Source organism: Diadema setosum, chromosome 10 (assembly GCF_964275005.1).
Source record: "Diadema setosum chromosome 10, eeDiaSeto1, whole genome shotgun sequence".
NCBI lineage: Eukaryota > Metazoa > Echinodermata > Echinoidea > Diadematoida > Diadematidae > Diadema > Diadema setosum.
Window position 1 is genome coordinate 24,140,034 of NC_092694.1, and position 26,120 is coordinate 24,166,153.

Genomic DNA, 26,120 nt, shown 5'->3' on the forward strand with positions numbered 1-26,120 from the left:
GAGTAGCTAAATTTAAAGGTATCGTTTGCCAATAGGAGCAGTGATTTAAAAAAGAAATGTTCGAGTTATCACATTTTATGCATGTGTGTTGGTCAGTTGTGTCACAAAACATCCTACCATATAAAAATTTTGCAAAATAATATAAGGAGATATCACTATATTTCTCAATAAACTATAATTGTAGACGGTTTATTCTAGAAAATTTTTTATTATAATTATTGTTCACATTTCGTATAAACAACCATACTGGAACATTGATTATACTAATTAAGTCATTACATTGTTTGTATCTATCCCTAACTCACATTTTAGAACAATTTCGAAGCACTAAAGCTGGGTTTTTTTTTTCATCTGCAAATCTGGTAAATAATGCTTTTAGCAACATCCGTCAACTATAATATGCCCTCATGAAAAGAAATAAAAATATTGCCACCAATGAAATATTTGGTAAATAATGAATTCATCGTCGATTAGTTTCCTTGCATCATTCACGCTCTTTACAATCATGCAACTACAAAATTTAATGAACATGTTGTAAATAACCACTTTGATCACAAAGTTATCACAACTAGTTACTTGGGAGTAAAGAATAATGAAAAGCCAATGCTCATCGGAGTTGGAAACGGCGGCATTACCTTTTAAAGGAACATATTGTTTAAAAAAAAAAAAAAAAAAACGTTCTCAGAGCAAAGAAAGACATACTTACTGAGGTCCAAAGCAGTGTAAAGGTCCAAGTGAAAAACAGCGACCAGCAGAACTGCGAAACTCGCGGTAGCGAGCAGAGAAAACCAGGATTTCAAAGACATCACCATGGTTATTGAAATTCAAAAAAAAAAATGTATCTATGTTTTGGGGGTTTGTTTCATGCCTCGTCGAAGCCCGATAAGAAGTTTTCGAGTCTGACCATGAAGTTCATTGGCTTAATCTCCAAGCGCGAGTGTAATGTCCGAGATAATATCAATGTCCTCCACAGACTCCCGCGGAGCGGGACGGGACACAGTTCCCTCACCGTCGAGCGAGCGCGCAATGATTTTCCTCAGAACTATGGACTAGTTTAGAGTCCGGAGGGTGATCGATCTCTTGTGATTGTCTCCTCACAGTGCCTTGGTTCCACCCCTAGATGATCACGTGACAGGTTGACCGCACTCCTCATTACCCTTGGAAACCTTGTGTATACATCTAGATAATTCTGATTCTCCCCTACTTCACTCTGACTTACTCTTTCTTTGTCCTTATCTCTCATGATGAATGTTGTTTCTCGAACAAAAATTATCTTCTTGTCACAAAGCTGCAGTTTCCGCCTTACATCACGCATCCAGGGCATGAACATTAATTTGTTTTTCCAGAGACGGATAACTACCTCATGAATCTTAATAGTATCGAATCCTATTTCCATCCTTTATGGTAGGGCAGGGACGCTGCTAGAATTAGATTGCTATTTCTGGAAAGTGACAATTCGTTATGACATATTTTGAAGGAATATACATTCAGCAAAAAAAGAAAAAAAAAGAAAAAGAAAGAAAGTAAACATGTTTTTTAGTTCATAATTTTCGTAGAAGATTTTGATGAAAATCAATGTATTATAATTAAACGTAATTTGATTGGCTATCAACCTAGTAGGTCAATATAAAGGGAAACTTAACGCATGAGTAAACACATTTATTTTTGTAGTCCAAGGCACAAAAGTAAAAATCGCAACAAAAAAAAATGACATATTGTTTTTCATTTGCAAATGCCCTCTAAGATAACGTTGATAGCAAAAGACCAGCTCAACACAATGAGAGACATAAATGAATTAGCAAAACTAAGTTTTCGTTCTCTTTATCTCTATATAACCTGAAACAAATCAAAGTGGGAAACTTAAGGGGGAAATGCGAATTTTCTGTCAACTCAAACTTCAAATGACATATGGAGTAAGGGCACAAAGACGACTAAATGAACAGAATATCTTTATTTCATTCATTTAATTTAACATTTTAAGAATTATTCATGAGACAAATTCAATGACCAATTATAATTTAAAATTTTCTTCATTTGAGAAATCAATTAAAGATCCTACAATTTTTGTTAATATTGCGTCTTCTCTCATTTCATTTGAATTTGGATTTGACAGAAATTTCTTCATTTTCCTCCATTATTTTTAGCTTTTTTGATCTTTTGGGCTTCAAAGATATTATAGAGATCATAGGTATTTTTTTGCAACTGAATTCATGTCTTTTATTGTGTTAATTTTGCCTTTTGTGCTATTGTTACATAGAAGAGCATTTACGCATGAATAACAACTTGTTCATTTTTGCCAAATGTGTTCGCTCATGCGTAAAGTTTGCCTTTATGTTAACTTACCAAGTTGATAGCCAATGAAATCATCTTTCATATGGTATAATTATAATACATTTACCTTTAGCCAAAGATTTCATGAAAAAAAAAAACTTGAAAAAGTGTTAACTTTTTTTTTTTTGCTGAGTGTATATAAAATTATTATTACATACACGAACATATACATCCATATATATGGATTATATCTTTCATATTTTCTTACATTCGTATATTATATACAAACATCATATTTTATCATATCATTTTATCAATTCATTCATGTTCATATGTATCGTAATATATATACGGCCTATGTATTTTTTTTTCATGAATCATTCATGAATTCTTGTATAGTAATTCGTCTGCATTGCGTCATGTGACCAAACATATCATTGCTGCGATGTTGATGATGTTGAGAACAATGTGCCGATGGAGGAAAAATATGCTGACATCACGTATGGTATAGTGCACTATGATATGTCATGTTATCTATCAAGGATTTTTTGATAGGCTTTTGAAAATGCTGTCGGTATCGGCCTCATAAGACAACTGATGTGTAAATCACGTTTACCTAGATACACTGCGATACACACTGAGATACAATACATAAAAACTGTCAAGTCTAACGATTTTATTACTTTTTGTATAAATTCGTTGGAGAGATATAAAACAAATATGTATCATGCTCTTTCAAATCACAAGTGAAATTATGGATTCCTCGTTGACAGTAAAAACTAACACTATTTCATTACAGCACACGCAACATGACTCACAATATATGCTTGTTTAATACGTGACACATTAGTTTCAGCAAAAACAAAAACAAAAGTTGAGATATTCTCATGAATATCCACAGTCGTACAAAGAAGTTAAGATTGACGTCAGTAAACTTCAGGTTTGAATTGCAAATCCGTGTTGTAACTAAAAGAGAAAGAAAGGAAAACGTCGATCAAAACTGACTTTCAAGCACATTTCATTACAACATTATGGCGTTCTTTGGTTTGCTTAAAGCAGCTTTTGGCAAGTTAAGGAGTATTACACTTTATTAATCAAAGTATGACAAAATGTACTCGTTGAAGACATCGAGAAAGCTACTAGTTCAAGATTTACTCTCCATGTATTATCAGAACAATTTACACTTTACAAGTATAAATATGAAAAACATTACAAATATGTACAAGAATCAGGGATGTGGTAACAAAAAATATAGAAACACACATTTCAAAGTGTTTATCGCCTGTTCAGTTTAAAATGCGTGTATCTTGTCAGTATTAAGATCAGTGAGATCGATCAAAGGCACATCAACAACAGACGTGCAAGTCAGACCATTAGCATGATCACGTATAACCTGAATGATGTCTACCCCCTCACATGTCTATGTCATGAAAACACAATGTTACATAACTGTATATGATACAAGTACTTAGACTAAGGTGATGTGCCATCCTTTTCAAAGTTATGTTTGCTACCTTTAAAAGAAGGACAATCCTCCTCCTCTTCCTCCCCTCATAAACGACACTAAATGGGTCTACTGCCTGAAGTCAATGTTCACCCAGGCTTGTAGAATCATTATTTAACCGCAGTAATGAATTGTGTGTAGGTTTTACCTGGTCCAGGGAAGTGTTATCTGGAAGGAGTAAAATCTCTTCGCAATGTATGCAAATCTATGCGTAGGTTTTATTCAATTCAATTCAATGCAATTCCAATTTTATTTCATTTTTCGAAAAGAACATAAACATTTCACTTTCTTTGGTAACAGAGAATAAGGTTGCATAATCAAAACAAAGTAGATTGAGAAAGTATATAATTATGGAACCTTGGAGTAACAATACATTGTCATATACAACATGTGACAACTGTTACTGTAAGCTTGCGTTCTACTGGCTCTGATATTTCATGCTCTAAGCTGCTAAGGAGTGTGGATAAGTAGTCATTAGTTCTAACAATATTATCTTTTTATGTATTTCAGGGGAAAATTTGATATCTTGTATGGTTTATGGTAGTGTTATGTAGTACGGAACAAATCGTTTGATTTTGTTTTCTTGAAAATCTCTTCCTTATTAATGTCCCAGGACTGAAAAAGAAATATATCAAAAGTTCATAAAAAGTTAACATAAAACCATCTTTCGCACATTTGCTTAATTACATTATTATTATCATTTAAGAATAATACAGTGTGCAATAAATCTCGAGTTGAGATCTGTGATGAGTACGATTTATGTCTAAATCAAACATTTTGTTCTCTAGATTTCGTGAAGTCAGGTTATTGCCCTCTCCTCGAAAGTTCTTTCAATATCAATCAACCCTGATTGTTCACATTGCATTATAGATATATTTCTTATTTTATTTAGCTTCCATTAATTTGATAAGATAGGTTTGTGTTCTGCGTCTTTTATACCCGAGGTACAATGACAATACGATGACAATACGATGGATGGTACATAGCCACAGGATGGTATACACATAAACTGGAAATAGTGCAGCGCTAGAGTAATGTCGTGTTCATTCTTATCATTCATATAAATAGCAGACAAAATGATTTGTACATTATATATTATGATATACAGTACGAATATACAAAAAAGAAAAAAAAATCATAAATTGGTGCCAGTTATCATGAGCATGATTTAACAGCAATAACGGCCTTTAGAACAACAACAACAAAGACATGTTGGATACTTATTCACAAAGATGTGAAATCATACGCTTAGAGATAATTATGTCTTTATCTATATTCATCAACAGAGGGATATGGTCTACCTTGACATGTGTTCTAAGTTACATAATTTGGCATGGGAAAATCTTTGATTTATGATATCACACAGTCTTCTATCATAGAAAACGTCATCATCACTTTTGTTTTATAATTTGAGGCAAGGGATGATTGTTCAAATTCATGAAATTCTTCCGTCGAGATGTTTTCGAGTACGTACGCCCATGATTCTTTTTTATTTTATTTTTTTAAATCATGGCTACTACTAACACACTGATTAATTCAGTGCTTATTTTATACGTCGATGTAGGGCAATTTGTCAATCAGTTGCAAGGGATGATTGGTTAAAGCTAGAAATGTTCTGAAGTTACGAGATGGCAAAATGAATTCGAAACAGGATCATTTTTCTGTAACCGTGTGCTGCAAAATGTCGTAATCATCGTCGTCATCGTCGTCGGCGACGATGTCCGTATGTATGCTCGTATGCGTGATAGCAGGTTGCGAGTTGCGAAGCCCTTTGTCAACAACGGCGTACTCCGCTCCCGACTCCCTCGTGTCTTGCGACATCGTCGTAGGGGGCGCACTTGCGACAGCTCGTCCATCGCCTATTGACTTCTTCGATTGTTCCTGATCAAATTCCTCGTCCAGTGAGGAATATTTCCGCGTCTGGCCCAACGAGGATATTTGGGACAGGACGCTAGATACTGACAGCTTTGGTGTGGACTTCTGAGATTTCTCCGTAACGTTCTCGTAGCTGGGATCGTAAAAAGAGTCTTCAGAAAGCGAGAGGTTCTCCGCGCGACGTTTTGATTTTCCGATTAGTAGTTTGTCTTGATCTATGTAGGAATAGGAATCGTAGTTGGTAGCAGCTGCATCATCCGCAGGTTCAAAGGTATCGTCGTCCACTGCGCATTTTGATAACTTCTCATCGTCATCATTGATCAAGGCGTATTCGGAATAATCAGCTGAAGACGCCAGAGGGAGTGTTTCTGACCTTGACAGAGAGTTTGGAAGAGTTTTATTGCCTTCGAAATAGACGCTGTCGTAGTCTCCATTTCTAGGCTTTATAGCCGATATGTCCTCATTCTGGCCAGTCCGACTTGTGGCGGGTAATGTTTTTGTATGACCTGTTTTGGTAACTGTGGAAGAAGAATCACTTTTCTTCAGATCGGCTACTAGAGCGTATTCGCGTCCTCCAAGGTGATTGCCATTTTGATACGTGACGGACTGTATTCTTTCGTCAAATTCTCTACGCGCTTGACGCGAATGTACCGGGAATACGCTGGCGTATTCGCGAGATCCTGCGGCACCATTTCTGTCGCGCCCTTTCGGCGGTATTGGGCGCTTTGGGTCTAGTTTGGCGCAAACCTGTGCCGTCGCAGTACCGTCACCGATCTCACAGTAGGAGCCTAAATGCACCGAGGTGTACTCCCCCTCCCCAGGGATGCCAACGCCGTAGGCGTAGGGTGATATGCCGTTCCCGGACGCGTATATTGCAGAGACGGTAGACGAATGTGGAGTATCATACAATCCGCAGTATTCGCCTTCTATCTGGCCGCGAGACTCTGAGGGAATTGTCTCAAAACTCTCACCGTCGATGTCCGTACCGTCGCCGTACGTCGCCCGTCGCGCATCCACGTCGTCGTGGCTATCGTTCGTGGTGAAACTGCCCTCCTTCCTGAGACCGGCGTTGAGGGAGGCGTAATCTTCGTCCTGTCTTCGCTCCATCTCCTTGAAGGAGAGTCCGAGGTACATTGACATTTCTCCCCTCCCGCGGTCGCCGCCACCGTCGCCGCCGACCCCGCCAAAGGTGCTGTCAAAGTCACTCTCGGAGACCTGGGAGACGCCGCTGTAGACGGCAGAGTCGCTGATGGAATTCATCGGGTCCAGGTACGTGGTGTCCATCACCACCTCGACAGAGGCCGACAAGGCATAGGGAGACGGATCGTCGACTATGGAAGCTTTCTTCTTCCTTCGACTGCAATCAACAGAGAAAGATAAATAAAGGGTCATGTTCATCATCAAGAATACTAGCAGGCTTCATGATAATCTCGAAGTCATTCTTTTTGAAACGTTCAGGTGGTTTTTTGTTTGTTTGTTTTTGTTTTTGTTTTTTTTTTTTTTTGGGGGGGGGGGTTGTAATGCATTTGACAAGATAAACTTAAAAAAAAAAAATGCTCTACATTGGGTGATTTCAAGTACGGTGTTAATGCTAGTGCTAGTGCTATCTCAGCACTAGCCACGGAGATAAAACCGAACTTGAAATCACGTCGGTGTTGGGAGTTGAACTAAAAAATCATAACGTATTTCTGGTTGCTGGTGCTGGGCTGGGCTGTGTTGAATGTCGTCTGCTGAACCGTGGGAGCTCCGCCGTCCGTGTGAGCGATTTACGTTCTTTTTCCCTATTGACTAACACTAACCCCTAGGGATTATCATTTTCTTCATTTCAAGTTCGGTGCTGGTGTTTAGTGTTGCCGTGCGAGACCCGTATTCACTTCCATAAGAGATGCAAAGTCTATGCTAATGCAATGATCACCCACGTAAACAATAATCAGTCTTCCTTGTTACGTGTCTAAAACTAAGCAGTCATGGCTACATCTTTTCATATTTGACTTTAACTATGCGCCATCACTTTTTTCGTCGCACAATTCCCGCGGAGCTCGCGGTGCTGCGATTCCAACACCTAGTGCTGGTGATCGATAATTTCGATCGGTATCGTCTCGTTAATCTGACCGTCAGTGTTGTTATTTGGGGGCTAGCACTAGCACCGAACTTGAAGTCACCCATTGTTATTTCTGGGAAGAAAGAGATTTCACGAAGTCTGACATGAAATACGAAATAGTTATATTCTATTGCTTATGTTTTATCATCACATTTTTCTCATCCGCAACCGCATGCAAAAATCAGGGGAAAAATCAAATTGGACCAAAATTATATATAAAAAAAAAAAATCTTTCTCGTCTTTTTAATACACTGGTGTTATGTATAAGAAACCACGTTAATGAGTTGGAGATGCATCACCTCACCAACGTCCCATCAACCTGTGCATAAATCTTCATTAAAGTTCCTTTTTTCACATGAAATCATCAATGATAAATTTTACTCTCATCACAATTTATCATTGTACTCAGCAACTGCTTTTATGATGACTTGTGTGAAAAAAAAAAAATGTCGCCTGTGACACGGACGTGGTTAATTGCTACAAATATTTCTTTTCGTTGTAAACATGTGAAATTCAAAATCCAATAACTTTCTAAATTTTGTTAGCTACAGATGGAATCTTCACCATTCTGTTCGTTAGATTTTACTTTGTTTATCAATGTCATATTGTACACATTGTAACTTTACATTTCAGTATGCAATTTTATATTTCAATGTGCAAGTTCATTATTTCAATATGTAATTTCATAGCTTCTTGAAAATTCTAGAAATTCCGAAGAAATTTTTACAAACGTATTATTTTTTGCTGAAGTCAATTTTGACGTTTAGTGGAATATCTAGCTGAGAAATTTGTATCGTTATTAGAGAAGACCTTGTAACAATATTCAATTACTTTACTGCTGAATGGTAACGTCTTAAGCCACTTAATCATTGGCGACCGCTTCGTATACAATGTCCTTGCAATTCTGAAATCGCATAGTCCGCTTCAGTTGGCGTCTTTTTTCCTTTTTTTTTTTTGTTTAATTGGGATTTGCTCTCTTACTGATTAATAGCCCAAATTTCAATGTGGTGTGTATGAGTCATGACCACTGAACTCTAAAGGATGTGGATATCTCAATGACCAATTTATTGCTTTAAAGCCACCTCGCCACCATCTTACTATGCACATCGCCCATGAAAGACGACCGTTTCGTATTCAATCTGTTTGTGTACGGAACTCGTGACATCACGAGATTGGTGACAATCTCTGCTTTAAAATGCTTACAAGTTTTCACTGAATGTGCCTGGTATCAAAGATTACGGAGCAGCGGCTTCACTTGTTTGTACAGGGTGAATGGGCCAATGAGATATCCATGATAACCTAGTCCTACGCAGATCAGTGGTGTTGACGGGTCACTTGATAGTTACCTGCGATGTACGGTCAGGAAAAGGAGCACTGCAGAGCAGGCAACGAAGAGGGCGCCCCCGGTACTGGCAAGTCCGATAATGGTAGCTGTCGATGGAACATTTAAAACAAAGAAAAAAAAATTACTTGATAAAAGTCGGTTGCTGTCACTTGAGCAACGAATGAGTTCCAAGTATGACACTGACACATACGTGTGGTACACAAGTATTATAAATATTCTTATCAATATACACTTCTCCTTTAATTCCGTGCCTTAGTTGGGAGGGGTACACTCTACCAAAGAACCAAAAGATGTCTCATGACTCAGAAGAATCCAGGGGAACATTAAGTTGAGTAATAAGAAGAACATTTTTAGCCATCTACCTTGGGAATTCCCCCGCCCTGCAGCACTAAGTATCCTGTCAGGACAGCTACAGCAGCAGCGAATCATGCCCCGGGAGGGTCCGGTGTATTGGAGAGTTCCTGACCCGATGGGGGTCGCGTGTTAAGTGATCGAAAGAAGCCATTTTATTGGTGAGTAATGAATCTATTTCCTCCAAGCTACATTCTGCGTGGACTCGTCCCAGTGTGGAATGCCCGTAGAAAGTGAAGAAAAAAAAAACACACAACAACACCCAAACCAACTGTGTTTCTTGATCGTGGCTCTTGGAAAATTGAAGGTCCCCGCTCTGTTAATAATGTAACCCATTGCAAAAGGTCATGATGTGAGTTCACAGAGGCTTAGCTGCTTTACAATAATTGCTAGACATTACTATTCATGACAATGTTATATGAATGATTCCACTGTTATTGTATACTCCTTTCATTTCCTCTTGCTAATCTTATTATCTGTTACCAAAGAAAGTGATTATTATAGTTATGTTTTGTCGAAAATATAATAGAATTTGAATCCAATTGAATTGAAATGAATAGAAAATGTCAATCGGTAATTGATGGTGTTGCTGATTTATTGCAAGTGTGGATAGCAAAGGGACAGCAAGTGATTTCCAAAGAGTTAGCTGGTAAATCATTTCCATACTCCTGGAAATAACATGTACTTCTGAAGTACATATTGTACATATCAGGAGTATGGACATGATTTACCAGCTAACTCTTTGACGTTCCCTCCTTCTAAAACTCTGAAGATGCACTCAATGTCACATTAAGTCAGATTACATTTAAGTGTGAACATCATGCCGATTATTGGCTGATATGTACACGTAAGTGCCCGGACGATGTAAAAATGCTAATGTCTAAATACTTTGAGTAGGCTCTTTCAATTTCATAATGATTTTTAGAATCACCTTGATTGTTTTGTTTTGTTCTGTTTTGTTTTCAATCAATCCGATGGTATTAATGTATGGTAGCAAACTCCCATCTTTTGAAAAAAAAAAAATCTTTGCCTCTTGTATTTAAAAAATTATTTGTCTTTTTAACATGGATAGATGATAAATGACTACAGATTTTCGAAACAGTTACCATTTTGTGTGATATCTCCGAACAACATGATTTTACTTATTTCAAAGATATCACTTCATGTTCCATCCCTGTTCCTTCCCAATGAAATACAAGTTTTAAATGGCAGGTAGACTCCGACATCTCAGGGTATACTGACCTTTCTTGGACAGAGTTGCAATTCAAAGTCGTGGATACACAGTTTTGTTCTTTCAGTACAAGCAATATTATTCGAGTTGGGACATCAGTAGGAGCTCGACTGAACTTGACCGTGATTTAAACACTGTCGACAATTTGATCAATTTGAACTTAAGTACTAAAATATGCGGTCGGATTTACGGCCACCTGTTATTCGACAACAAGGGAATATTGGAAAATGGGGGGGGGGGGGGGGGGTCGGGAATGTCCAAAAATAGACATGCCGAGATAACACTCGACTGCGTATCCTCTATTAATGCTTCATCGAGAAAACCGGTGTCTCTTCAATTTTGCAAAACTCATTTTTTAAATAAATTTTTGGGATGTTTGAGGCAGTTAGAGCGGATATGCAGCTGCTGCCTCATGCTAAGGATATGATGATTTGATTGAGTCGCTTGTCGCAGCTGCGGTATAGATTGAAATGTATTGCTACATATCTGTGTGTATAGTAATCACTCAATCCAAGCCGATAAGCCTACTTGTCGTCTCTCTTTGTCCACACTGGGCAGACGCGAGACATCAATGTCAAGCACATTTTTGAATGGGGCTGGGTTTCATTATAGTAGTGTATACGATAATAATTCGTGTTTAACTGTTGCAGTCAATCAATTAATCAGTGACTCAGTCAATGCCATGTTTCTCTTTTTACATACCATAATCATCTCTGCCAGTGTTATTGATTTGATTAGAATTCAACTCTGTCGATATGTTGTAGACACTGCGAAATAGTGCCAAATGGTGGACAACAGGCAAATAATAATCTGAAAAACATATAACGTATAATTTGTTTTATGTTTCTCTGTTTCCCAAGCAATATGTCTTATCGTTTTATTTGATTATTACTACAATTTACCACTCACGAGGGGACTGCATTCTACATGCTATAGGCTTTTTAGAGGTCCCCTCCATTTCCGACATTGCACTTCTTTGTTACGATTTAGTTGCAGTTTGCTCGTTCATTTCTTTATATAAATGTATGTTTTGTTTCATTGTTTAAAAAAAAATAGACTAATGGCCTACATTTAAATCTCATTTCGATATTCAAAAGTAGCATTGTGCTATACTTTGTTTATATGCAAATGTCATATTGTATACTTTCGTCGGAAATGAAATGAAAAATGTTAAAATGAAATAGCATTGATGAGCCGTTGACCAAGAGGCCTTCAGTTGCCATCATTATTACTCCGACATTGCAAGGCACAAATAAATAAATATCTGGCCCAAGGATGAACGCACCAGGCGGGATTCGAACACGCAACCTTCCGCTTACAAATCCTAAACCTTATCCACAATAATAATACACTAAAATGTCTATCAAATTGCCCGGTCTATAGGACATGTTCTATTCTGCTTCCATTTTTTATTTGTTTTGCTTCATCGCCATTTGCACCTATACGTAAACATGGGTCGTGTCCATTTTTTATGGGTCTCATGATGAAAGTCATTATCGCTATTCAAGACTGATAGATTATGCAAACGACAGAATGAATTTTTTAGTGCGAACAAGTCGGCCTACTGTACTCACAAGGGGGCGCCCTATTTCCTTGCGCTGTTTCCATGGAGACAGACAGAGTAGACGCTGTGATCCGAGGGAATCGTGTTCTTGCTCGCTGGACGATCTGCGTTGGTCTGACTGCAGTCACTTGTGGCGTCGGCGGGGCCGATGTGGTCACCTCGGTGGACTGTTCAGTCGTAGTCGGTGACGGCGTTGTGGTTGGTACAGTTGTTGTTGGAACCGTCGTAGTCGCAGTCGAAGCTGTAAAGCCACACCGTGGTCAAAATCGGAAAGCATGTTAGTGCAAAATGAAGCAACATACACTTCAAAGCGACAACTTCACTCCAAACTCATTCAGAAGTAATCTTTACTTACTCCTCCTCCAAGAAAATTCAATTCTTGAATATCATTCTTTCCATTTTAGGAGGTTACGTCATCATAGCAAGAATACCTCAGACTAGATGAAATTTTGTGAAATTTTGTTTGATCATACGTATGTTAATGCACTGCAGTCGAGTCAGATAAATGGGTGCGTTCATACACCCGTCTGAAGTTCCGATGGCTTCCATGAACAGATCGCATTATTTATATTGCAGGGTTTCCCACGGAACAGTCACCAATCATGAAACTCGAGGAGGATTCCAAAGAGTGCTCAGGGAGATACTCGAATCTCAGCGGGCGAAACCTAATGATTCTCTAATCAGTTAGATTCTTACATTCTCTTATCTATACATGAATTAAAATATCTAAGTCTTCATGAAGTCCCCTGCAGATTCGGGGATACTCGGCAGCTCAGTATATTGCAGGAACCGATTGACTGGTTCAGCTTATCGTGACCTCAGCAGTCAAAATGATTACCGTGTATGGATTTCACGTCATTTCCTTTTCGTTTAGGGTATTTGCTTTGGGAGCAAACCAGACAGCGGCCGGTCAAGTCAGGGGATACCCCTTTAGCTCCTATACAGACCACATGACAGCCGTGTGAAATGTTTGCGTGCCTATTTCATTTCCACCATACAGGAATTTAATGGTTGACGTTAAAGTGAGATTCTTCCATTTTGTAATGACTACGTCACGAGGCCTTTCTTTAAGATGTTAGCAGAGAAAAGAGAATATGTATGTATAAAGTCAAGATAACTAGAGGTATACATTTTTTTTTTCATTTTATCATCTGTTCTTATTCGTTTTCCTCTCAACAATCAAAGACCTTTTCTCGCTTTTTGATGGTTATTGTTTTAGATTGGTGCATGTTATCTTTGTTTAGAAGAGTGGAAATGCTTCGCTTTTCTTCTTTTTTTTTATTTGATAACATAAAGCTCCATCCATCTACGAAACTATACGTCACCATCTCAGGTGTAGTAACGAAAATAAGATAACATTGAAGCCACTAATATAATCAGTGGGTAAAAAGAATCCCAGGGAATTCAAGAACTTTGATTGTTATTCTTGGTTTGAAAAGTGCCAATGCCAACATTCCTCCTTTGTTCCTCTTGGATGAGATCAGGGAGAGAAGGAGGAAAGACAGTCATGCTTAGGACATCCCTTCCCTGTGAGTGATGTTGTAGCCCCTAGTGAGTACAAAGGAGCAAGTACCCCCCCCCCCAAAAAAAAAAGAGAAAAAAAAAGAGAAGAAGTATGGTTGGAATTCATCACGTTTTCATCACGAATGCAACACGTCATTGCCGTGAGCAGAATAAAAGGGTGTCAACGAACGTATGAGATGTCATTTTGTGCTTTCAGGGGCCACTGCGCAGAACAACAACAAAACAGATAAAAATTATTCAAGGAACTTTCGTGGAAGAGCGAAAACGCGAGATCGGGAAACGAGATAAAAACGCGCGGATGGATTACAACTGCCAAAACGTGGGAGATGAAAATGAGTTAAATGATGGCAGAGGAGCGAAACTTGTCGACTAAAAGTGGCAACACGTGTAGAGAAGCTTTCTCTCTGTTCTGGGAACCTGGAAAAAGAGGAAGTTTTGGAATTAAATTTGTCAGTCCTGCGTCACTCTTTGTAACCATGATGCACGCTGTTTCGGATGCATCTGGTCTGCCGCAGGGGTGACGACTAATAGGCGGACTCAAATTTCTCTGTTTCTACTTCGTCTTCTTTCCATTCTTCTTTTCGTTCTCTTATTTTTTCCCTTTAAATCGTTATTCTTTTTGGAATGTTTGGTATTCATCTTTTCTTTGTCTTTTGTCTTTTTTGTTTTGTTTAGGTTTTGCTTTGTTTGTTTGTTGTTGTATTTTTGCTTTGTCTTCAAGATCTACTCATCACTTAATCGCCCTTTCCATCAATTTCCTTTTCCAGCTCCCGTTCCTTCTTTGTAACATTCTTCAGATGTACCTTTGCTTTAGGCGAAATGGTATGGATAGAGTAATAACCTTATACTTAGAATGACAGAAAGATGGAAAGAGACAACATGTATATTACACACAAGTGCTTGAATAACTTTCTCTTTAAATTTGTCATAAATTTTTCACGCTCACTTTCTCTCCCTCCCTTCTTCTTCTCTTCCTTCCTCTATTATTTTCATTTTCAAGTTAAAGTGATAGCGTAGTATTGGTGGAGATGAGGATTGGGCCTATTAACTTTTTGCGAGATACCAAGAAAGAAATGAAATAGTACAAAGCATGCCGTTCTAAGAGGAATTTAAAGTTTATTTTGATGAAAATCGGTTTCAGAATGACTGAGACATCTAAAAAAAAAGTAAAACAAAGCGATCGTAATGGATCCCACCTTTTATTAAGATTGCTTTGTTTTTAATAATATACCTCAGTCATTTCAAAGCCAATTTTCATCAAATAAACGATGAATTCCTCTTGGAATTACATGTTCTTTCATTTTTCATTAGAGATTTCTCGTTATCTCACAAAAAAGTGTTAGAAACGTGAAATTAGGTCTTAACCAAAACTGTAAAAGTATGATCTCTTTAACTTACTCTTGAAGACGGCCATCGTGTTCACACCCCCGCAAACTTCGTCGACAAGACCCTGACACGGTATCTGGCACTCCCTGTCTGACGCCCTGCCGAGCCGCTCATAGTTCGCACCGGCCGCTCCGCAGTAACATTCGCTGCCATACTCGACCGCGGCGAGCGCGTGACCGCCCTCGAGGCAAAAATCTATGCACCGCTGCGGCGACATCATGTTGGTCATCGGATAGATCGCCGCGGTTAGGACGCGGTCGTACCGCGAGTCGCGGTAGCATCCCAGGAAATTCTGGTCTGCAAAACAAACAATGGAAAAGAAAGAGGCTGTTGAACACTACTCTCGAGGTGATACATTAGTTTTGTTTCAAATCGTGTAAACCAAATTACCACCTTTTTTTTTTTCTCCGATGAAACAATGACCTAAAAATCACATTTTCTACGAAAGTGTGATTTGTCAGTAGTGGCATCCCTGTGACATAATTCTTACTGTCGCAGGATATGATATGACTCGTCTCACTTGTTAACATTCTTTTTTTACTTGCTTTGCATTACCTCAGAGTTTGTTCAACAGGAATTGAAGTCTAAAAGTTCATGCATGATTGAATTGGTGTGATGTAATCCCTCTGGACAGGCAAATCTGGGATTTTCTATACACAGAACCACAATCCAAGCTGATATTATTGAATATTGAATGATGAATGTCAGAGTAAATGATTATTACAAATACATATCAGTTTGTTTGTTTGTTTGTTTGTTTGTTTGTTTGTTTTTTGTTATAGTGCACATTAGAAAAAAAAAATGTTCATGTTACAAGATGCCATACTGTGTATTGAAATTATGTGTAGGTGGTTTCAAGAAAAGTGAGTTTAACCATCAAACGGGTGCACGGTGAAACAAAACAAGACGTTACCATAGCAACTCGCCCAAGCTGGTATGCATGATTCCAGAGTGCTCTGGTCGATGAAAAGTCGCGGGCACCCGTTGATTTCGGCTTCACCTGTCAACGCGGACACAAAGGTGGAATGGATTTAGGGAGAGAAAGATGAGGTGTAGACAATCTTTTCCACACATTGAACGACACTGTACTTGCTTGGTGTTCCTTATAGCTTGCGACAGTCTCACCGCGAACTCCCCTTACTTTTTTCTATCATTCATGTAAGATTTCTGCCATGTTACAAAATGAAGAGAACAAAAACAAAAGCCCGAACATGGAATTTGATATTGACTTAACCGTGACTCGTCTCTTTTTCGGTTTTGAGCGAAGAGTGATTTAATTCGCGAGTGGGTGGAATGTTACGTTCGTCGACCGCACGGGGTGACGAGAATAGTGATTAACTCTGCAACCAACAAGGTTTAAAGGACAATCTTGGCAGTGAAAAGTTCAGTGGCATTCTAATGTTCACAGAATGCACACTTATTCACCAGCGTGCAAACACATGCGCATTTACACCTGTAACGCCACGTGCAATTGTATCTGTTTATGTTATTATGGTTATAGAGCCTACATCTATTACAGCGTTCGTCAGACGGTGACACGTCATTTGTTCCTGCGACACTTGCTCTGGTCTTACATTCTTTAAGGACTTGGAGTTATTGTTGTGATGAAGTTTTAGGTTTAGTTTGATGTGAAGATTAGGACTAGGATTAAGGTAATATTTGTGGGTATAGAATACTTTATGTTTGGTTTTCTTAAGCGTACAGATATTTCATAGGAGCATTGCAATGCCATTGTCGCAGTATAGCAAATGTCACGGAACCTTGTCAGATATATACACTGAATATTTGAAAGACGTGAGATTGGCCGGAAAAAAAAAAGTGAGCGTACGTTTAGAGAATCCAGAGTATTATTGAAACTGAGGAACATGATCATCGGATAAACTTAATGACTTAATGACATCTGGGAACTACATTTATGATAGAAAATTAAAAGGACATTATCCATCCATAAAACTAAAACAAACAAATTTGAGATTATTGATAACAATGCTAGCAATAATGTGATGAAAGAGAAATACAAATAAGTTTCTTCTATTTTCTTGAAAAAAGTCAATATGGTAAGCCTATGCGATTTCGACATGACACATGTAATATATGATTATACATGTTTCTGACAATTTTGTATGAAATGGTCATGATAATGTTGGGGTTGTTGTTGTTATTTTATCCAGGGTAGCCTCTTCAGTGTTGCCATCGTTCTATCAGAGGGCCATGCCATTATCATTATCATTACTTTACAGCGTTGCCATACAGGAACCCATTAAATATACCTGGGACGAGAGGAACATATTAGGTAAAATGTTGTCGAAGGACAGGATTCATAAACGGGGAAATCTGAATAAAAGTTAAAAGTCTTATCCACCTTGTCACAGGGCCCCCGGATATATATATAAAAAGAGAGTTAGAAATGAAGCGAGGAATAAATACATGTGAACAACATTGAGGCGACAGAGAAAAAGACAAAGAGAGAGAAATACAGTGAAGAATGAATAAGAAATGGAAGAAGAAAAAGCAAGGAGAAAAAGAAAGACATTTGTGCATACTTCCTGTGCAGAGGAGCTGCTGGTCATAGTACGCCAGTGGTCTCTCAGGTACGGCCTCCTCAACGGAGAAAGCCCGGCTGCCCCCGGCGTGGCCGAGTTGTCGGCAAATGACGAGCACATCGGCAATTCCCCACGACGGGGTGTGGCACATGGTGAACCAGGCCGACCGCGCCCCATCGAATATCTGCACGGTTCCGGTCAGGCTGCTGGATCCGTTTACGAGTCGTACCTCTGGAAAAAGTGAAAGATGAGATGAGAACAGACTTGAAAATTTGGTAATTTTCTGGCAACCGCCTTCTCTTTCTTTTACTTTTGCTAATCCTATCAGCTATTTGTGTTTATTCCTTAAACATGTTAAAGGCATAATTTACCATTTGCAGATGAAACAAAAACCCAGCATAAGTGCTTTAAAATAGTTCTAAAATGTGAGTTAGGGATAGAAACAACCACTGTAAAAATTTGAATCGGTAAAATCGATGCTAAGTATTGTTAAATATACAAAATGTGAACAATAGTTATAATAAAAAAAAAATTCCAGACTAAACCGTCTACAGTTACGTTTTATTGAGAAAAATATAGATATCTCCTTATATTTTAGGCTTTATCATGAAAATCCTATATGAAAGGATGTTTTGTGGTACAACAAACCTACACATATGCGTTAAATGTCATATCTTGAAATTCATTTAAATCACTGTTCCCAAAGGTAAACAGGACCTTTAAAGACCCAATAGCGTGGGCAAACATGGGTGGCCTGATTCAATTGATCTTCATTAGCTGCCCACTGTGGTATACTAAAACCACAAAGAGCATCCGTCAGCGAATATTATCGAGCTCTAGATCTGTGACGCGAACGTTAAGACGACATTAGTTAGGCAAAAAAAAAAAGAAAAAAAAAAGATGGTGTTCTGCACATGCGCGAAACAGCTGCTTCCATTGTCAAACCCGAATAGGCTGCGTCATTTTAGCGTTCGCGACGCCGATCTAAAGCTCGCTATCATGTGCATCGAGGCGTACGCTCATCGGTAACGGTCGACTCCAGTCAAGATTCTGTGGCTGTGTGTGTATACGAATATTAAGAGATCAGTAATAAAGCTTTGCACTATCCGTTACGGGGATCATCGAATAATCATATCCGAGCCGGGCCAGCCTTCCAACTCCATGGAATCGCCATCCTACGGGGGTTTTAAAAGAGCAACGCAAGTGTACAAAAATGCATAACTTTATATTTAAATTTGGCATAAAAGATATTATCTTAATTCTTGAGGTCATGTAATTTTCGTTTCAAAGAACATAGCTGCCTTAAAAAATGTAATTTCGAGGAAAAAAACATAAATAAGTCTTAAATTACATAAGTTCTTCTTTCTGTAATTGTCTTTGCCGCTTATTTGTTTAGAACAATCTATGATAACATGTACGTACGAACAAATGGCGGATGCCCTATCTGGAAGTTGGCGTTGTCGGTTCCACGACGTTTGCTCCTGCGACATATTTGCTCCCATGAAATATCTGCGCGCTAAGCCAAACATTAATTCTACCTGCAAACATAACCCTAACCCTAGTAATCCTAATCCTACACATGAAACTGAACCTATGCATAATACCCTATCACAAACCTAACCCTAGTTCCTTTGAGAAAACAAAATCATGAATACCGGGCAATGATTGTCGCAGGAGCAAAATGTCGCGTAACCGGCTGCGGTCATCATTACCTTAGCCGTGAGTAAATTGATTTAACTTTAGGTGTGAGGTATGATTATTTCTAAATGCGGAATTATGGTCACTAGACATGCGAGAGAGATGAGATATGTCCAATCAGCAGCTTTAGTTTCTCTTAAATCACGTTGACAAGAATTTATTTCGAGTATTAGATTCTGAGATATGATTACATTATTGCTTATTTGAAATCTGCTTTCATGAACATGGGGGGAGGGGGACATATCATAACGGTGTGTGAGAGGAAAGCTGGGGTGACACAGTTTGGAGGGACCTTTCCCTTAACCTTTGGTTCCCTCCCCCCCCCCCCCCCCCTCCCCTCGTCCTTCCCTCCTTCTCTCCCAAAAGTATATAAATGCATCGATAATTAGATATATACGCTAACGGATTCGAGCTTCGAGGAAACACCCGCCCACACACAAAAATCTTTTGTTCAGTTCACACCTCGTTCATCCGTATACCTTTGTTATAAAAAAATATGATATTTCAGTGATTTTTTTTTCTTTTGCTTTGCATATTATTTCTATTTTAACATCGCCTTTCATTCTCTTACGGAATCGAAACCAAAACCGTTGCCCAATGGGTCAACGTTTGGTCAGATGATGCCGGTGAATTGAAAGAAAGGAAGCCTAAACAGAAGAAACGAGTTAGAATGGCTATACATAACATCATCAAAGAAAACAATGATCCAGGTACCAGGTAACCAGGATCTTTGTGGCTTTCTATTCCCTGATTTGATTAGACCTGTCTGGCTTTTAGTCGCAGAGGAAGATACTATACTCTCCTCACCCCCTCCTTCTATCTTTGGCGCAGGTGCATGGATGAGACATGTGGGCTTCGAGGGTTCGTTAAGGTGCAATATCAAAGAAGACCAAAAAGCGAACAAAAAGTTGAAAACTTGATCTTTTTCTTGCGATGTACGTCGCGTACATGCATGCCAGTGTAAGAGACGCATCCTTTCTTGTGCAGGACCTACCATAATTATGCAAAGTAGGAAGAACGTTTTGATTGGACAACCGTCTGATAAAAAGGTCACATATTATGCTGGGTTAGAAGCATTACCCGACACCCACTCCCTGAAGTATCAACCTTGTTGCATTCTATAGGGGCACATGAATTGGTTTAACCCTTGCAGGAAGTGCGCGGGTTTATTTTAACACGAGAACAGGAAAATGTCTCAATATCCTAACGTTCCTGCAGGAAGTCAATGAAACTAAAAAAAAAAAAAAAAATGGCTACAGGGATAAAGGTTTATGCACACTTGTTGAAGCACTTTTTTTCCCTTTTAACCTTTGGCTGTTTTGATTTAAGAAGCACACACATAACATAAATGAACTTGCAGCAGTTGACATAGTTTGATACTCCCCAGATTTATATGCTTGGAACAAGAAGATTAAAGGGGGTGGCTAGTAACTGATCAGTGGGAATCAGTGGGAATGCTGGGGGATGATTGTTCCAATTCTTGTGGGATTCATTTAAGAGTACATTATATATCTAGTGTGTGAAAATAATTTCCTTCAGAATGGTCTCATATTTAAGTAATGTGCAACGGGCCGTTAACGACCGCCCCGTCACTGTACAGGCATGCTAACCTGGAAGCATTAAAGATAATTAAAAGTTTTGGTACCTCACAAGTTTCCCTGAATTTCCGTGTTTCAGGTTAAAGTATCTATCATATAACTAACACTGTGAGACTAACTCGCCCCAAAGTGCTCTAATTTCTTAGTAATCATGCAATTAACTGCGACCAGCAGCCCCATACGCATAGCGTAATGGGGCTTCGCATTGTAGCATTCAGGATCATGACAAATTTAGTATCGCGGGTAAATATCAACTTAAAATCCACAAAATTCTTCAATTTGAAGACTTACCAATTAAGTTGAAGTCTTGAAAACAGGCTTCGGGCAACGTTTGGTTCTGCCAATAGTCGCTTTCTCTTCGAATTGATGACTGAATGTGACTCTGTCGAGAGGACCTTGGGAGAGCTACATACACTGATTACTACGACCAGCGCATACGCACACATCACATGCGAACAAATTTCAAATCCATGAACGGATAAGATGTTTGTGTGCGCATGCGCTGGCCGTCAATTCAGTGTAGCTCTCCCAAGGTCCTCTCGACCGAGTCACATTCAGTCATCAATTCGAACAGAAAGGGACTATTGGCAAAACCAAACGTTGCCCAAAACCTGTTTTCAATACTTCAACTTAATTGGTAAGTCTTCAAATTGAAGAAATTTTTGGATTTTAAGTTGATATTTACCCGCGATACTAAATCTGTCATGATCCTGTAAGCTACAATGCGAAGCCCCGTTTAGCTATGCGTATGGGCCTGCTGGTCGCAGTTAGCTACACAGTATGCGTATGGGGCTGCACGCTGCTGGTCGCAGGTATCTCGCACAATACGTGTACTACCTCGCCGCCGTCGTACGACGGCGGCTCTGGTACGAAACTATTATTGAATGATTACTAAGACATGACAGCACTTTGGGGCGAGTAAGTCTCACAGTCACAGTTATATGAAAGGTACTTTAACCTGAAACACAAACTAAGACAAGGAATTTCAGGGAAACTTTTGAGGTAATACCAAATCTTTATATTATCTTTAAACTGCACATTACTTGAATATGAGACCATTCTGAAGCAAATAATTTTCACACAACAATAGGTATGTAATGTACCTTTAAATGAATCCCACAAGGATTGGAACAATCACCCCAGCATCTCCACTGATTCCCACTGATCAGTTACTAGCCATCCTCTTTAAGTACGCAATGATTCCCTGTTCACTTTATAACATGTTGATAAATCATAGTTTTTCGCAATTTTTGTAATTTGAAATGTGGTTTCGACAATGATAAATTTTTCTTCATTTGTAGTAATTCAACAGATTCTTATCAGTGGTCGTCAGCCTCAGTATCATCATCATCATAATCATCATCATCATTTTCATCACCATCATCATCATTCTCATCATTCTCATCGTCATCATCATCATCATCATCATCATTCTCATCATTCTCATCATCATCATCATCATCATCATCATCATCATCATCATCATCATCATCAATATCGTCTTTATCATCATCATCTTCTTCTTCCTGATTTGCCACAGTTAATTATTCAGGTTGTTCCGGCTTTCCATTGAGCTGGATAAGTGAAATTCAACGCAGACAAGAAGTTATGCATTTGTCACACGCACACACTAGAGCCATTTAAAGTGGTTGGGGGAAGGAGGGATGGTGTATCGACATGAACATATTTTAATACTTAAGGCCTTAATCAACCGCATTTATATCAAAGGGCAAATCTGTATCAAAGCTCCTGTAGTTAGTCGTGTTTCAGATGTATGGTAAGCTCTCAGTGAACCAACCAGTTTTTTTTTTCTAACTTAAGACTGAAGAGACACGCCTACCATCCCCCTTGAACAGAAGCGTCGACAGCCCATTCCTGTAGTCTTCATGTACAGTCTTTTGAAGATGATATTTGATATCGCATTAACAATTTGTTACTTGTTACCGACGGATGAAAAAAAAAGTGAGAAATCCCCAAATTCAACACAGAGTTTTTAGAAACTTTCAGTTATTATCATAAAAAAGAGACTTGGGCAAAAAAAAAAAAAAAAAAAAAAATGCACGATAGCTAAAGTTATTTTAGTATCCCGCGTTAATAGAGTGTTATTTCGTTTCTCTAAATGGAACTTTTTTATATCATCATTTTTTTTTGGGGGGGGGGTGGGGGTGGGGTGGTTGACATAAAAACAGTCCATAAATATTTTTACTCGTGTAATAAGGATATCGTCATAATCAATGCAGTTTACTTTGTTGTATTCCATACTCAGTTGGCTAGATGAAAATTATACTTTGCATTATACTTGTTGAGGTAGATGAACTAGGGCATAATAAGGACTAAGTAGGCAAAATAAGACAAGAAAACAAGGCTTTCTAGAAAATATAGCCGTATATGCACATATGAATGTAATGGCATTCCGAACATTGGTTACACACAATAAGAAGATTAAATTTTAGATTCGTCGCTTTGCAGTAATAGATTATGTTTGGGGAAAAGTCGCCTTCGGTTGCTAAAATAGAATAGAACGGATTGTCAATGAAATAAACTCCCATGGGCTTGACAGCGAACTCTACGACAGGAACAGATTCGTATGAAAATAGGAGTTACAGGTCTTCCAAATAAAAAGACTTAGACTTAAAGTCTGCAGAATTGGGCGCGAGCGTTCACAACCGTGGATTGCTGTTATCACATGAAAGTACCGCTAGTCTAGACGGGTTCACCTTGAACTTTGGAGATTAATTTGCCAGAAGAAAAAAAAAGTCATACGAAGGAGGTCGGGGCGTACTTCCACGCAGTGTTGGCCGTAGACAATTAATCGCATCGACAATTTAGAAATTGAAAGTGGATTCTCTTCCAAAATTGAGATAGTTCAGTTACTTTTTTCCCCAGTCAAAAGGGAATGACTGTGGTTGCCTCAATTCTGTTTGCAAGCTTAGAACACTCAAACAGTTACTTAGCTGTGTTTTGGTTAACTCTAAAGGCCCGGGCCTATTTATTTAGTTTTTAGTTAGACTTTTGTAGGTTTCTTTCATTTTCTTGCCGTGATTTTTTTTTTAATTCATGCTCAAAGAACGGGTCAATCAGAGCACGTGATTCGGTTAGAATTTGGACCGTTGTTCTGATAGCATATTTTGTTACCATGTGAAAGTTTCCTAAAAAGTTCAAGGGGTTCAAGAACAATTTATCAAAAATCTACTTCGGATGTTTACCCACTGGAACGACTGAGAGACGGTTAGATGCAGAGTCACATTAAAGACGACTAACCAAAGTCATGAGCACCTCTATCAGCTGACGTCCAGCTGACCTCAACATATCTGATTATTAACTCTGTCATCAAAATCACCATCTTGTTTGCACAAAAACGGTATGGTAATATCTTTAGGTGCCGTTCATATGGCGCGCCAGAGGGGAATCAAATATTTATGTTCGACACCAACTAAAAAACCATTTCATCAAGTAAAATTTCATTCAACAAAAATATATTCGACAAAATATATATTTGATAAAAGATATATTCAATAAAATATGTATTTGACAAAAATATATTCAAACAAAATATATATTTGACAAAAAAATATATAGGTTTGACCAAAATATATATTTGACAAAATATATATATATTTCACCAAAATATATTTGACCAAAATTATATTTGACCAAAAATATATTTGACCAAAAATATATTTGACACAAAATATGTTTGACCCAAAATATATTTGACCAAAAATATCTGACGAAAATATATTCGACAAAATATATTCATTTCAACAAAAATCTATTAGACCCAAAATATATTTGACAAAAAGTGTTTTACATACATGGCTTTCCATACTTTCGAAAAAAAAAAAATCATTCGATGAACGAAAAACCATTCCATGAAAATACATTTCATGAGCTGAAATACGTTTCATGACAAAATACGTTCGACAAAACGAGTGCGCAATATTCGCTGTGTACCAAGCTGGCCCATGCGACTTGTCTACATGCAGCGCAACACGTACGCATGCATACACTGCACGTGTACCATGCATAGCACACTACAGCTAGCTAGCCTGGGCCCGTCATCGGCGCGGCGCAGCCGCTGGCCGCCGCGGTGGGATGCTCGATCGAGTGGTGGGTTTTGAGCGCGGTAGCTTTCGCGATTTCGAAGTCGATCTAGCTCAAGACTTCACGCATGGGCCATGGGCTTCCACTGTTCTGAAAGTGGGAGTAGGAATGATCCCGCCATGGCGTTATGCAAAAGATTCAGCACAGCTTAATCTCCGCCATTGCCAGTTGGCGAGCGCGAGATCGGGATCAGGTCGTGGCCGTGGCAGAGCAACATCGGCGGTAACCGCATGCAGCAGCGACCCCAACACGTTACTGGTTACAGCGCCCCGCGCCGGGGTTACATCATCACAATACAAATACATATAGTACTAGTATTTCATCACATCATCACTATACAACCAGCTCTATACCTCATCACTATACAACCAGATACATACTTCATCACTACAACCAGATACTTCATTTGATGAATCTTCAAGTCTGATTGGTTAAGAATTGGGGCATACAGTCAGCAATTACCTGTAGTTCCCACAGTACCCAAACTGACCCATATTATACTAAACTGCCCTCTTGATTTGTAGCAGCACATTCATATGCACATGTAGGGTAAGCACTTGGCTTCAATAATGAGAGAGGTGACCAATATCCAATACGATGGCAATGCACGTGAAATGGCAGCGCAGATGTGTGAATTGGCTATCCAAGAGCTATTGCCATCAACCTACTAAATTTTCATATACAATTTTCTTCATTATATAATACATGTATGTACAGATATGAACTGCTTTTCTTCAAGGCAGTTGTTGCTATCGGTGCCCCTGTAAGGTTCCTTGGGTCATAGCACAGAGCCGAGATCCCTCGTGGTAATGATATCAACAATTCCCCGAAGAGCAGTCCATATTTGCACTCTAGGAGATTGTCATTAAAAACTTCATGTCTGAATAGATGGGAGAAGTGTTGTGTGGTGGTTAGTAGAGGTGCCATTGAACTACGGCAAACATATTCCATATGTAGTATCAAAATGTCAATAAATGTTTGTAGAATATGTTGAAGGAATTGAACTACAGTCAACCTTGCCCATG

The 26,120-nt window shown here is 38.7% G+C and overlaps 1 protein-coding gene across 1 annotated transcript in view; it reads right to left on the reverse strand.

The window, feature by feature from the left end:
* Positions 1-5,428: 5,428 nt before the first annotated feature.
* The window catches only part of LOC140233871 (uncharacterized), a 48,369-nt gene continuing 27,677 nt past the window's right edge, over positions 5,429-26,120 (reverse strand). The window contains exons 2-7 of the mRNA XM_072313960.1: positions 17,696-17,926; positions 16,066-16,152; positions 15,165-15,449; positions 12,253-12,483; positions 9,098-9,182; positions 5,429-7,007 (exon numbers count right to left, since the gene is read on the reverse strand). Coding sequence (XP_072170061.1) covers positions 5,429-7,007; positions 9,098-9,182; positions 12,253-12,483; positions 15,165-15,449; positions 16,066-16,152; positions 17,696-17,926 — 2,498 coding nt within the window. The remainder of the gene's footprint in view (positions 7,008-9,097; positions 9,183-12,252; positions 12,484-15,164; positions 15,450-16,065; positions 16,153-17,695; positions 17,927-26,120) is intronic.